General features: G+C 42.4%; 1 protein-coding gene across 1 annotated transcript in view; it reads left to right on the top strand.

Moving 5' to 3' along the window:
* Positions 1-14,208, top strand: part of ca6 (carbonic anhydrase 6) — a 61,294-nt gene that overhangs the window by 42,841 nt on the left and 4,245 nt on the right. The window contains 5 exon segments of the mRNA NM_001079014.1: positions 1,146-1,294; positions 2,105-2,200; positions 4,470-4,536; positions 5,277-5,743; positions 12,501-12,653. Of these exon segments, the coding sequence (NP_001072482.1) occupies positions 1,169-1,294; positions 2,105-2,200; positions 4,470-4,536; positions 5,277-5,353 (366 nt within the window). The 5' untranslated portion in view covers positions 1,146-1,168 and the 3' untranslated portion in view covers positions 5,354-5,743; positions 12,501-12,653.

Consider the following 14,208-nt stretch of genomic DNA (forward strand, 5'->3'; position numbering starts at 1 on the left):
TCCCTTAGGCTAGCAATTTAAACCCAAACATGCGCTTTGTACCTGATAGGCAACTGGTTGGCATAAGTTGTACCATTGTAAATAAAATCAAATAGTACAAATAACAATAAAAACGTCAACAAATGGGTAAGCATGGACATTGACATCCCCAGATTTGTTCAAGAAATCCAACCAACATTGCTAAACATGATCACATATATCTGGAATACCATTTATAATATAAACCAAATGGGCCAATGTAACATGGTCTGGTAAAAGGGTCTTCCACAACCCAATAGTAGGAGGATACCCGAGAGCCATTTGAGGACAATATATGTATAACAAGAAACAAAGGTTCCTTGATAGACGTTAGAAGAAAGTTGAATATTTTGGAGAGATTTGAACCTAAATAGTGGTGGCCACAGAAAGCACTGTAATATATATATATATATATATAGTGAATAAAGTACCCCCTATTGTAAAATAAAGGGATATTATAAGTCATTGAGGAGTTCCATGACCATATAAAAGTACGAGGCTGAAGGCCGAGTGCTTTTATACAGGTCATGGAACGCCTCATATTTTACAACAGGGGGTACTTCATTTTTTATAATATACAAGTTTTAGTCATGAGACAGAAATTACATCACTAAGCTCCGATTATAACTGATGACATCGCTAAGCACACCATAGGGGAATGACCAAACTGTATATTATGTATATATGCTATAGGTATAATTGTAGGGCAGCGCCAAGAAAAGATGTAAAAAATATGCCAACTCATTAGAGTGTACTTTAGCTCTTTAAATTATAACAGTGGTAATGCAGGTTTGATGCAAAATAAGCATTTGAGAAAATCACCAACATTAAAGGACATTAGGCAAGGAGCTTCTAGAGCTTTCTCCTCCTCGTCATCTGGCCAATCTGGAGTACTTTGCTCCCATTATATTTTGATGTGCTCTGCTTTTAAAACACTTGCTTGATTTAATCCTACATGTGCATGGGACCATGTGTAGAATTATAGGGACTCTGCCATGTTCTAGCTAAGGTCCACAAACTTTGGTAAGGGACCATTAGTGTAACTAAGCATCTATTCCATGATATCATTCCATATCATATTTTAAAAACACAAGAATTTCTAAAAACTTTATTCGTATTTTTTCCAGTGCAAATTGACCTTCCACCCTCCATGACTATAAAGAAAGGGCTTAACAGTCTTTATACTGCAGTACAAATGCACCTACACTGGGGAGGACTTGAATCTGAAACCAGTGGCTCAGAACACACCATTGATGGAATGAGATATCTTGCTGAGGTAAGAACAACATTTAGTCCTGCTTCCTGATTCATCTGCTTCAGTTCCATATAAAAATAAAGGAAAGCTATCAGGAGTTTTAAAGAATTCCATGAGGGTGTGGAATGGAAAAAAATGTAATTACTTAATATTGTCTGTTGCCAGTTTTAGATCTGTATAGTGTGTCTAATACAAGACAGGAGTTTTATATCTTAGGTACATCTTAGCCACAGCCTGGCTGTTTCACCCCTGGCACCTTTCAATGATTATGTTCACATTTAAGCGCTGAAATACTTATTTAAAGTATGGGGGTTAATATAGATTCTTCTGAAAATTACAGGGAGTGGGAGACTGGGTTGTTACTGTGGTTGACAGGGTGCGGGGGGGCGGTAAATCAGAGTGACTCTTGGTAAATGTGTGTGTTAATATGTCTGAAGACAGAGAAGCTAGTCTGTGGGGCACGACTTTGCTCTACATATATCACTGTCACATCACTGTCACTGAGACTAATCTAACGGCTGATTTACAAGCTAGTGCAAGGTACAAAATTTGGGCTGATTCACTTGTGCAATTTATCACCAAGTCAAGGAGCCCTGTAATCTGCAACATTTTTGTTTTTTATCAGAAATCCAGCAATTCCAGGAATTGCTGGATTTAGGATGCAAACTGTGTTTCCAGCATGGTAAAAACCATGATACCACATAACTGCTGCTGCTGTAGTAAACCTGTGCAGGGCCCAGGATTGTAGGTAGCCCCCATGGCTGCAACTTTGCAATTCTCACTGCACCTTGCAATCATAAATGAGCCCCACTGTGTCTTTTCCCTGCACAGCTCCACGTTGTTCATTACAACTCAGGAACTTACAAGACCTTCGATGAGGCAAAGGACAAACCTAACGGGTTAGCTGTGCTTGCATTTCTTTATACGGTAAGTAATACCCAGGCTAACCATTCTCTTAACATTTTAGAATTCAGTGATATTTCCTTTTGCTGATGGCAAAGAAAACCAGAATAATATTTAAAGGTAGGTAACAGTGTGCCTATAAGTGTGAAAACACACAGAGCTACTTAGTAGCAGCTACTTGTTACAGCTACTTAATGCCAGAAAATACCCTGCCATACACAATACTGAGAATTGCTTCTGCTAAAACACATGTAGAGACAATTATCAGTAAATGATCAGCATTGTGATTGCGAACGCCACTCCAAGATGGCGAGTTCCAGATCATCTATAATACATATAATAGTGATGTATTTCAATATTTTAGGCTGATGCAGAAAGTTCAGTATGTAAAATACATTTATTCAAGAGATTACACCAGTAGTGGTGCCCCTACATGGGAATCTGTGTAGGAGTTTGCAGAAATAAACAATAGGAGCCTAGAACCTATGTCATTAGTCATTACTCACGTGAGCAGCAACATTAGGATGTAGCAACAGCATGTAATTGAAGAGTAGATTTTTAAGTAACAGGAGCTCAAATTTCTTCAAGATTTCATAGAAGCGTGATATTAAGCAAAAACATCAGTGTAGGTCTTTGTCATACAGAGGGCATACAAACCACTTTTAGGGCTACATATATTTCCAGATGGACAGCCCTGCTCTGAATAAAAACGTGAGTCTCCTTTAACCCCATCCACCAAAGTTACTAAACCTTCTTCAGGCAGGCATAAATGTAATAACTAGCATGATTACTGTAATTAACTGTAATTCTATAGGTTAAAAACAAACATTATGTTTAAATCCACACTGGCTCATAAAAGGTTAGTGGACTAACTGAAAGATCAGACTGAATTGAACATGAACAGAGTAATCCTGTGGGTGGTTTAAGACACTGCTTTTCAATAGCATTATTAATGTGCCTGCATCTGGGCTTGAAAATATTGCCTGGTCTGTTAGGGGGTCATTTCAGGGTTTCTGTGTGTCAAGTTGGGGCTCAGGAAATACCAACAATACAGTAAGGGGTGCTGCACCTAACAATATTTCTATGCTGCTTCCCAGCATGCTTAGTAAAAAACAAACCAGCTTGCTAGGAAGAAAATAAAGCATGGTGCATTAAGTATGCCATAATATACATGAGCTTAATAAGCACTTAAAAAGTAAATGTACTTCAAAACACAATACCACCTTCTGCATTGGGCCTCGAAAAAAAAAAAGCAGCTCCATGATTTCATAGTCACAAATCATGCTCATTAAATATTCCCCTACAGTAATATGAAAAGTTCTTTGTTTTGTAGCCCAGCTCTGTGTCTGTGTTACACATTTCCAATGAATCAAACCATAACCAATATCCTTAGAATAAACAGACAATAATTTTTATTTTTTTATATTTAGTGCCATCAACTTCTGCAGAACTTTACTGAGTAAAGGGATATGAATACAAAACATAACAGTTTATTATACAACATTTCACCAGAACAGATGCACAGTTACAATTAGATATTGTTAGGAGACAATATGTGAAGTTCTCACAAGAACTTACAGTCTAATAACCTGTAAAAGGTATATTTTTAAATAGTGTTTAGTGATGTGTCTTACATCACACAATTCATTGAAAAAATAATATACCCTCAACTTGTCTATGAAGATTTTCATTCATCCAGGTCATGGTATATCTAGTATAAATAAATTTAAAGCAACTGGACTTGTTTGGTAATCATTGAAGACGTTTCACTACTCATCCGAGCAGCTTCTTCAGTTCAACTGACTGGTTTGGTAATCCTTTCAAAGTAACTCCACAGCATTCACACCTCTGTGAGTTTCAGATGTCACCTTTCTGAAGAGTTACAAAGTGCCATTGTGATTGGATTAGTGGAAGAGCATATATGCTGAGGACTTCCCATACCAGTCAGTTGAACTGAAGAAGCTGCTCGGATGAGTAGTGAAACGTCTTCAATGATTACCAAACAAGTCCAGTTGCTTTAAATTTATTTATACTAGATATACCCTCAACTTGAAAATAAAATAAAATTAGTATTAACTCTTAGTGTGCTCACACATACACAATGCGGTACGGATGAATTAATGCAATATGTTTTTTATTAGCTTTATATGTTCTTCTCTCCCACCATAAACATACAAGAGCATTTTTTCTGAATTGTAATTGAATTGTCAACATAATATGTATTTGTATACATGTATGTGTAATATGTATTTATTTCCCTTGATCCTACTCACATTCTTTTTTTAATTTTTAGACTGGTAATTATGAAAACACGTATTACAGTGATTTTATCTCTAAGCTTTCCAAGATTCGATATGCAGGTAATCATTGCATGTTTGGGCCATCCTTTACACCAGTGGCATCCCCTACACTGTTGCCATTGCTTCAACCAGAATGATTTGTAGTGCCAGGATATAATCATTATATACGTGCACAGTTCTGTGCAAAAAATGTATAAATCCCATAATATAAACTGGATTCTTCACTCACATACTGTAAGAATAGCAGGGGATGCTGGAAGGGTTTATGGAGATAATAATGGAGGTAGAAGGCTTTAAAGAAGGCTTTCAAGGCTTATGGAAATTGATAAAGGCAACATAGTTACATAGTTAAGTTGGGTTGATAAAAGACTGAAGTCCGTCAAGTTTAATGCTTCCAAGTGAACCCAACACACACACAAACCTATTGTAAGGGCCTTACCAGCTCGGCGGGGACGCCCGCCGCGCCGTCCATCCAATGCGCCGGTTACCTCTTAGTGCACGCGCGCGCGCACTTCCGCATTTCATAGGCGCATGCGCGCTGATGTCATGACGTCAGCGCGCAAAGGCGCGAAATTCAAACTATTTAAAGGGCCTTTTGCATTAGACTCATTGCCCGTGATAGGTTTTACTCCTGGTGCCTGTATTGTGCTTTATACTTCTTGTTGTTCCTGTTTTGACCCTGCCTGGCTTTGACTATTCTGATTTCTGTATCCTGATCCGTGCCTGTCCCTGACTACTGTTTCCGCCTCATCCTACTGATTGTTACCCGGTTTGACCTATTGCCTGCCTGACGATCCTAGTTATCTGCCCGCCTCGACCCAGCCTGTTTGACCACGTATTTGCCTACTCCTATTTGTACCGTGACCATCGGCCTTAAGACTTATATACAGTCGTGCCCCATTGCTAGCCAGAACTCCTGCTCAGCACCTCTCGTACAAGTCCAGGTGGCATCCGAGTAGCTGAGGGCTCCTCCCGAAGCCAAAGGCGGTCACGCTACTGGTGAAGCACGAGCCGAGACCAGGGTGCTTGGCACTTGTTCTGGTATTGGGTGCCGACCGTGACATTATCACGGGCCATTGAAGACTATGGTCACGAAGCCGCTGCTGCTCCATCTGCCTCCTCCACCACTGAAGTGTTGCTGACCACCTTGCTTCAACGCCTAGAGGAACAGGAGCAGAAGCAAAACTATCTCCTGCAGGGTTTTCATAATCTGACCCGTAAGTTGGAGACTCCTCAGCAGCGGTCCAGTCCTGCATCTTCTCCTCCGGTAGGTTCTGCTAACATGTGGGGTAACACCATTAGGCCCCAAGAACCTAAGATTGCCTTCCCTGAAAAATTCTGTGGGGGCCGGTCCAAATTTTTCATATTTAAAGAGGCGTGTAAGTTATATCTTAGTTTCTTTCCTCATTCATTTTCTACTGATGAGGAGAGAGTAAGATTTGTAATGACCCTCCTTCAGGGTGACCCTCAGATTTGGGCCCTCAGATTGCCCACCTCAGACCCAGCCCGTTCTTCCTTAGACAAATTTTTTGCCTCCATGGCGATTCTCTACGATGACCCGGATCATGCATCCTCTGCCGATGCCGCGATTCGTAGGCTTCGCCAGGGGAAACGGGATGTAGAGGTGTATTGCACTGAATTCCGTCGGTGGGCAGTAGAAACTGGCTGGAATGACATGGCCTTGCGCAGTCAGTTTCGTATAGGCCTGTCTGATTCCATCAAGGATAGTCTGGTCAACTATCCCCTATCTTCTAACCTGGATGACCTCATGTCTTTAGCCATCCAGGTAGATAGGAGACAAAGGGAAAGAAGGGGTGAGAGAAATACTTCTCTTCGTTCTAATTTTTTCAGCTCTCCCAAAGCTATGTCTAATTTTGAATGTGCTGGCCCCTCTGTACCTTTGCCTCTGGAGGAACCCATGCAATTGGGCATTTCCCGCTTATCTCCTGAGGAAAAGGCTCGCAGGCGTTCCCAAGGGTTGTGTATATATTGTGGGGAGAAGGGTCATTTCTTAAATCAATGTCCTAAGAGGCCGGGAAACTCCCAAGCCTAAATGGAGAAGGGGAGCTCCATTTGGGTGCAGGTGTTTCCTCTCCCCTATCTGCCTCTAGGATTTTGATTCCGGTCAAACTAACCTGGCCCACGGGCTCAGTCAAGGTATCTGCTTTTGTGGATTCGGGGGCGGAGGGGAATTTTTTGGATGCTGCTTTTGCAGCCAAATTTGGTGTACCTTTATTCCCTTTAAGTACCCCCATGCGAATCATGGCAGTAGATCAAAGACCTTTAGGATCAGGATTGGTTTCTGAGAAAACTATGTCTCTGTCTTTGTGTATAAATTCTCACTGCGAGGAGTTAGCACTTTACATCATAAAGGGTGCTACCTTTCCGCTCATTTTGGGGTTGCCGTGGCTCCAGACTCATAACCCCACTATTGACTGGGCATCTGGGAAAATTATTCAATGGGGACCTAATTGTATGGGTTCATGTATTTCTCCTATAGTGGCAGCCACGTCCCTGGAGGGCTTACCCGCAGCTTATAATGACTATACTGATGTATTTTCAAAGAAAGCTGCCGAGACACTACCACCTCATAGGCGTTATGATTGCCCAATTGACCTCATTCCTGGCTCTACTCTCCCCAGAGGGAGAACTTATCCTCTTTCATTGCCCGAGGCCCAGGCAATGAGAAAGTATATTTCTGAAAATCTAGAAAGAGGGTTCATTAGGCCCTCAAATTCCCCTGCCGGTGCTGGATTCTTTTTTGTGGGCAAGAAGGACGGAGGTCTTCGCCCATGTATTGACTATAGGGGGCTTAACAAGATTACTGTTAAGAACCGCTATCCCCTTCCACTAATTTCTGAGCTTTTTGATCGCGTTAAAGGTGCCAACATCTATACTAAACTAGACCTTAGAGGTGCTTACAATCTCATTCGTATCAGGGAAGGGGATGAGTGGAAAACCGCTTTCAACACAAGGGATGGCCACTATGAATACTTAGTAATGCCTTTTGGTCTCTGCAATGCTCCCGCTGTGTTCCAGGAATTTGTCAATGACATTTTCCGGGATCTGCTGGGGGTGTTCGTAGTGGTCTATTTGGATGACATTCTGATTTTCTCCTCTAACCTAAGTGACCATCGTAGTCATGTCAAAGAGGTGTTACGAAGGTTAAGGGAGAATAATTTGTACGCAAAACTTGAAAAATGCACTTTTGAGGTTAAATCCGTTCAGTTCTTGGGGTTCCATATTTCTAGTAAGGGTCTAGAAATGGATCCAGAGAAAGTAAGAGCAGTTCTGGACTGGACACAACCTCTTTCCCTACATGCTACCCAAAGGTTTCTAGGTTTTGCCAACTATTATCGTCAGTTCATAAAAAACTTCTCCCTGATTGTTGCCCCCATCACTGACCTTACTAAGAAGGGAGCAGATCCCAGCTTGTGGCCTTCTGAGGCCGTGCAAGCATTTAATTTTCTTAAGAAAGAATTTGTATCTGCCCCCATTCTCTGTCATCCTGACTCTGCCCTTCCCTTTATTGTTGAGGTCGATGCCTCTGAGGTTGGGGCTGGGGCGGTTCTCTCTCAAAGGCACCCTTTGACTAACAAACTGCACCCTTGTGCATTTTTCTCTAAAAATTTTTCCCCTTCTGAAGTCAACTACGATATTGGTAATAGAGAACTGTTAGCAATTAAGTGGGCCTTTGAGGAATGGCGGCACTTACTGGAGGGGGCTAAACATGCTGTTTCTGTATTTACAGATCATAAAAATTTATTATATATTGAATCGGCCAAACGGTTGAACCCTAGACAGGCTAGGTGGGCTCTATTCTTCACCAGGTTTAATTTTTCTATTACTTATAGGCCTGGCTCCAAAAACACTAAAGCTGATGCACTCTCTAGGAGTTTTGAATCTAATCCTCCTGACTCTAGGGAGTGCATACCCATTATCCCGGGTGAGTTGATTGTGGCAGCTCTGGGGGTTGATCTCACCAACCTTTTATCCACAGTTCAGTCTTCTGCCCCAGTTGGGACTCCCTCCGGGAGGCTATTTGTTCCTGAAAATCTCAGGGAACAGGTGTTAAAGGAAGCTCACGATTCCAAATTGGCGGGGCACCCGGGCATTGCCAAGACCGTGTCTCTCCTGTCACGTAGCGTTTGGTGGTCCTCCCTCACTCGAGATGTCAAAACTTTTGTTAATTCATGTTCTGTCTGTCATAGATCTAAGTCTTCCAGAAACCTTTCTCAGGGATTGTTAAGGTCGCTGCCAATCCCTGACAGACCCTGGTCCCATCTTTCGATGGATTTTATTGTAGATCTTCCTCCTTCCCAAGGTAAAACGGTAATTTGGGTGGTAGTGGATAGGTTTAGTAAGATGAGCCACTTCATTCCCCTCCCACACCTCCCTTCCGCTAAATCTTTGGCTGATTTATTTGTGTCTAATATTTTCAGGTTACATGGATTTCCGATTAACATTGTTTCGGATAGAGGGGTACAATTTGTTTCTAAATTTTGGCGAGCATTCTGTTCTCTGGTGGGGATTGAATTATCATTTTCCACCGCATATCACCCTCAGACTAATGGGCAAACTGAAAGAGTTAACCAGTCACTTGAACAATTTCTGAGGTGTTATGTGTCTGACAATCAGTCCTCTTGGGCGGAACTATTACCCTGGGCAGAATTTGCATATAATAACGCCACTCACTCCTCTACTGGTCAGTCTCCTTTTTTCATTGTTAATGGTCTTCATCCAAAAGCATTTTCGTTTTCCGGTTCATTGTCGTCTGTGCCCTCTGTTAATTCTTCGATTAATCAGTTTGCTAAAATTTGGTCTGATGTTCATGATTCACTTTCTAAAGCTACTGCTATCCAAAAGAAATCTGCTGACAAATCTCGCAGGGAGGCTCCCCACTATCAAGTTGGTGATTCTGTCTGGCTGTCCACAAAAAATATTAAGTTGAGAATCCCTTCTCTTAAGTTGGGGCCTAGATTCATTGGCCCTTATGCTATTACTGAGGTTATAAACCCCTCTTCTGTTCGTCTTCCTCAAACCTTTAAGATTTCTAATTCTTTCCATGTTTCTCTTTTAAAGCCAGCTCCCCAGGTTCGTGTAGTACCTGTTCCTCCCCCAGTATTGGTTGATGGGCAGTCCGAGTTTGAGGTACAGGAGCTTCTCGACTCTCGTATGGTGCGTGGTCGGCTCCAGTATCTAGTCAGGTGGAAGGGCTATGGCCCTGAAGAGAATTCCTGGGTTTCAGTTAACGACATCAAGGCTAACCGTCTCAGGAAACAATTCCATTCTAAGTTTCCTGAGAGACCTGGGGGTCCAGTGGCCCCCCCTGGAGAGGGGGGTAATGTAAGGGCCTTACCGGCTCGGCGGGGACGCCCGCCGCGCCGTCCATCCAACGCGCCGGTTACCTCTTAGTGCGCCCGCGCGCACTTCCGCATTTCATAGGCGCATGCGCGCTGACGTCATGACGTCAGCGCGCAAAGGCGCGAAATTCAAACTATTTAAAGGGCCTTTTGCATTAGACTCATTGCCCGTGATAGGTTTTACTCCTGGTGCCTGTATTGTGCTTTATACTTCTTGTTGTTCCTGTTTTGACCCTGCCTGGCTTTGACTATTCTGATTTCTGTATCCTGATCCGTGCCTGTCCCTGACTACTGTTTCCGCCTCATCCTACTGATTGTTACCCGGTTTGACCTATTGCCTGCCTGACGATCCTAGTTATCTGCCCGCCTCGACCCAGCCTGTTTGACCACGTATTTGCCTACTCCTATTTGTACCGTGACCATCGGCCTTAAGACTTATATACAGTCGTGCCCCATTGCTAGCCAGAACTCCTGCTCAGCACCTCTCGTACAAGTCCAGGTGGCATCCGAGTAGCTGAGGGCTCCTCCCGAAGCCAAAGGCGGTCACGCTACTGGTGAAGCACGAGCCGAGACCAGGGTGCTTGGCACTTGTTCTGGTATTGGGTGCCGACCGTGACACCTATACTGACCTACTGACACTCACATACATAAACCATATATACCAACATCAATACTATTTGTAGCTTTTAGTATCACAATAGCCTTGGATAGTATGCTTGTCAAAAAATCATCCAAGCCCCTGTTAATGGCATTAACAGAATCTGCCTCTCTGTGAAAAACCACCTACGTTGCTTTGTTCCTCTAATCTAATGGGGGGCCTCTGGTGCGCTGATCGTTTTTATGGGAAAAAAGAACATCCCCTCTCTGTCTATAATCCCCTCTAATGTACTTGTACAGAGTAATCATGTCCCCTCGCAACCTTGACAGTCTAACATCTAAAATTAAATTGTCTCTCTGGAACATTAGTTTTTCAATGTCTTACCTGGAGTGGTGGAACGGTGCCTTTGGGGGTCATTTACTAATCTCATGGGTGTGTAGGGTACAGAAGGCAGAGGGATCACATGTGGCAGATCCCAGTAAAAAGTTGGGCCCTAAGGGAAGAAGGACCCTTAGGGAATTTGTGGGGAAGGGATATATAGACAGTGCATTGCAGATCATGTAATAGAATGATTCAGAATAAGAGTTATATGGTTAGGGTAGTTAGAAAGAGCAGCTGTGCTTGACCAAGGATATTTATTGTGGGGTAGTTAACACCTTGCCGCCTTTTTATGCTGAAAAGTCAGGGCAAGGTGGGTGTGGTAAATTAGATCTCACGGGAGCATTTACCGGACAGTCAGTGTGTGCTCTACGTCCCTGCCGGAACCCAGACGGCAGAATTCCAAAACGATAAGAAGATTTATACGGAGCAACCAAACACTGCTGTTAAAAAATCTTCCACTTTATTTAAATCTCATTAAAAGCATATTGTGCACATACAAAGAAAACCACACGCTTGACGCGTTTCATGGTGTCACACCACTTTATCAAAAGCTGTAAGGTGGGTGTGGTGTTGTGGGTGGGGCCATGACATCAGGGGGTGGGCTGTGGCACACCAATCAGTGATTGACTAATCGCACATCATTCACTCCACAGTCCTATTCAAATTTCCTTATTTGGAAATCTGAACGGGCAGTTTTCACCTGGACAACCCTTCTGAAACCCTAGGGACACCCCTAGTTCCCATGGCGGTACTAACTTAACGTAGGAACTCTGTGTGTAATCTCTTGGAGCACCCTTGAGGCAGCAAGAGACAGGGTTGGACTGGGCCAGTGGGACACCAGGAAAAACCCAGTGGACCTGGCCCTTGTAGGCCCTGCCGACCCAGTCCCAAAGCCTGCAAAAAACTTAGCCCTCCACCCTCACCCCCTAAGAATGTAACACAAGTTAAAGAACACCATGAGTGTGATGCGGTGCAGTGTGATGCAGTGTGTGTGTGCGTAGGGGGGTGGAGGAGGTGTGCCTATGTGTTGGGAAGTTTGCGACTGGGGTGGGGGGTTCCCCCATGGTGGCAGCCCCGGTAGGCCACAGACACCCCAATTCAACACTGGCACTCTGCAGTGTGTGAGTAATACCCCAAAGTGAACTGGATGCATGTTGTGCCACTGTACCTGAAATATTGATATACTGAGACTTATTTGTTGCTACCTATTTGATACATGTTTTTTTTTTTTTTTTTAAAGGTTATTTGATACATCTTTATTTGGTTCAAAAACCACCTCTACACTTTTGTTAAACACAGCCAGGGTTCATCTTATAGAGAGGGTTATTAATGTAGCAGTGTTGTGTCTGGGAAAAGCTGGTAAAGGCAAATTGAGCAAATAACAGGTCTCAGAATTGTGCCACAATTAGGGGCCATTCTTGGAACTTTGGAGACTCTAGGGTTGGATGGGCAAGCTGAGCAGAGCACAGTGCTGTTTTGTGCAAAGGAGCCTTATAGGCAATGATACTACAAGCAATTCTGTATTCTGAGTGAGACACATGTCTGTAGTTTAGTAAATGGTGCCTTTTGAATATTTTATTTCTGGATAGATACTTATTATTACTTATATTATTACTAATTATTACTTATACTTATTATTAGATACTTTTTTTTTTAATCTATGTCTATATTTTCCAGGGCAGGAGACAGAAATGCATACACTGGATGTCATGGCTATGTTGCCTGAGAACCTAGGTAATTTTTATCGCTACAGCGGATCCCTTACTACTCCTCCCTGCACAGAGAATGTGCTCTGGACTGTGTTTGATTCCCCAGTCTACCTTTCAAAAACGCAGGTAACAAGTGGCACAGGGCACACAGTAAAACATTACTGCAATATAAATGTCTACTTAGTCATCTCAGTGCTTTTTTTTAATCAAATATAAGAAACCCATGGGGGGGTCATTAATAAAATTCATGCAGCGCATAATTTTTTTGCAAATGGATGATTTCTCCTAAACATATAGCATATATTCTGCGATTTTCTTGTTGCGAATATAATTTCAAAATTTGTGAAATCAGTTCACCAAATATTTTTTCCACCACTAAAGTTGTGGCGCAACACGGACACAGAGTGTGGCAATAAAAATGTGCGGGTGAGAGGAGCAAACTGAGCATTTAAATACACTTTTCTGATAAAGCTTAGTTTTTACCTTTCCTTCTCCTTTAACAAAATGGCAAACCTAAGAGCTGCAGAACAGTAAAAAATAGAAATTATTTTAACAGTGAATAAAAATTAAATACTGATTGCAACATGTCTTTGAATCCTGCTAAATATGGATTTTAAAGTGATAATTCCCTTAAAGGACAAGGAAAGGCAAAGTCACTTGGGGGTGCCAAAATGTTAGGCACCCCCAAGTGACTTTAATCGCTTACCTTCTACCCCGGGCTGGTGCCCCTGTTAGGAGAAAACAGCACCAGCCGGGGGTACCTGGAGCGATGTGCTTCCTCCTTCCTGCTTCGTTTAGCTGCGACTATGCAGTCGGCGCATGCGCAGTAGAGTGAAAAGCCGACTTCTCTGTTAAAGTTCCACTGTTCACTCTACTGCGCATACGCGCGCTCGCGAACCAGGAAGAAGGAAGCGCTGCAGGTACCCCGGGCTGGTGCTGTTCTCTCCCAACAGATACACCAGCCGGGGTAAAAGGGCACTTGGGGGTGCCTAACATTTTGGTACCCCCAAGTGACTTTGCCTTTCCATGTCCTTTAAATTATACAGGGCAGCAATAAGATCCTATTATATGTACAATCACATTGGCAATCCTATCCATACTGGGGATGAAACTCTTCCAAAACCCCTTACATTTATTTTTATGATGATTCTTTGTTCCTAAGAACACATGGAAGATAAGGTTCTAAAAATATAAGCTTTGGGTTAGTTTTAATAAAAACCACTACCTTTAGCAACAATTTGGTTGTGTTGAGCAGAACTATATATTTACCTGTTCTGAATCTGTAAAAATGTGTACTTTCTAAAAATGTTTTTGTTCGTGTTCTTTTCAGCCACTGGGGAGCTGGGGAGACACGGAGCTTTCCAAAACTCTTAATAAGAAATATAATAACATCTAATATATTTCTTTTTTAACTACCTTTATTATGAGAAATATGCTGAAATATGCAATTTTCTTCATTTTAGTGGTTTTGAAAGTCATATATGTGTACACAAAAATTCCGTCAGGTTTAGGTAAAAAACGACTATAGGGCTTATTCTGTAATTAAAGTGCAAAGACACAATTCTTCATGTTACTCATCTGCAATACAGCATTTTCCTTACAATTCCAGCTTAATTAAAGATGGGAGTGGGAGAGTTGCATCTGAAATAATGGTGGGCAAGGCATTAAAGCGTTTGCAGTT

This window comes from Xenopus tropicalis, chromosome 7, assembly GCF_000004195.4.
Source record: "Xenopus tropicalis strain Nigerian chromosome 7, UCB_Xtro_10.0, whole genome shotgun sequence".
NCBI lineage: Eukaryota > Metazoa > Chordata > Amphibia > Anura > Pipidae > Xenopus > Xenopus tropicalis.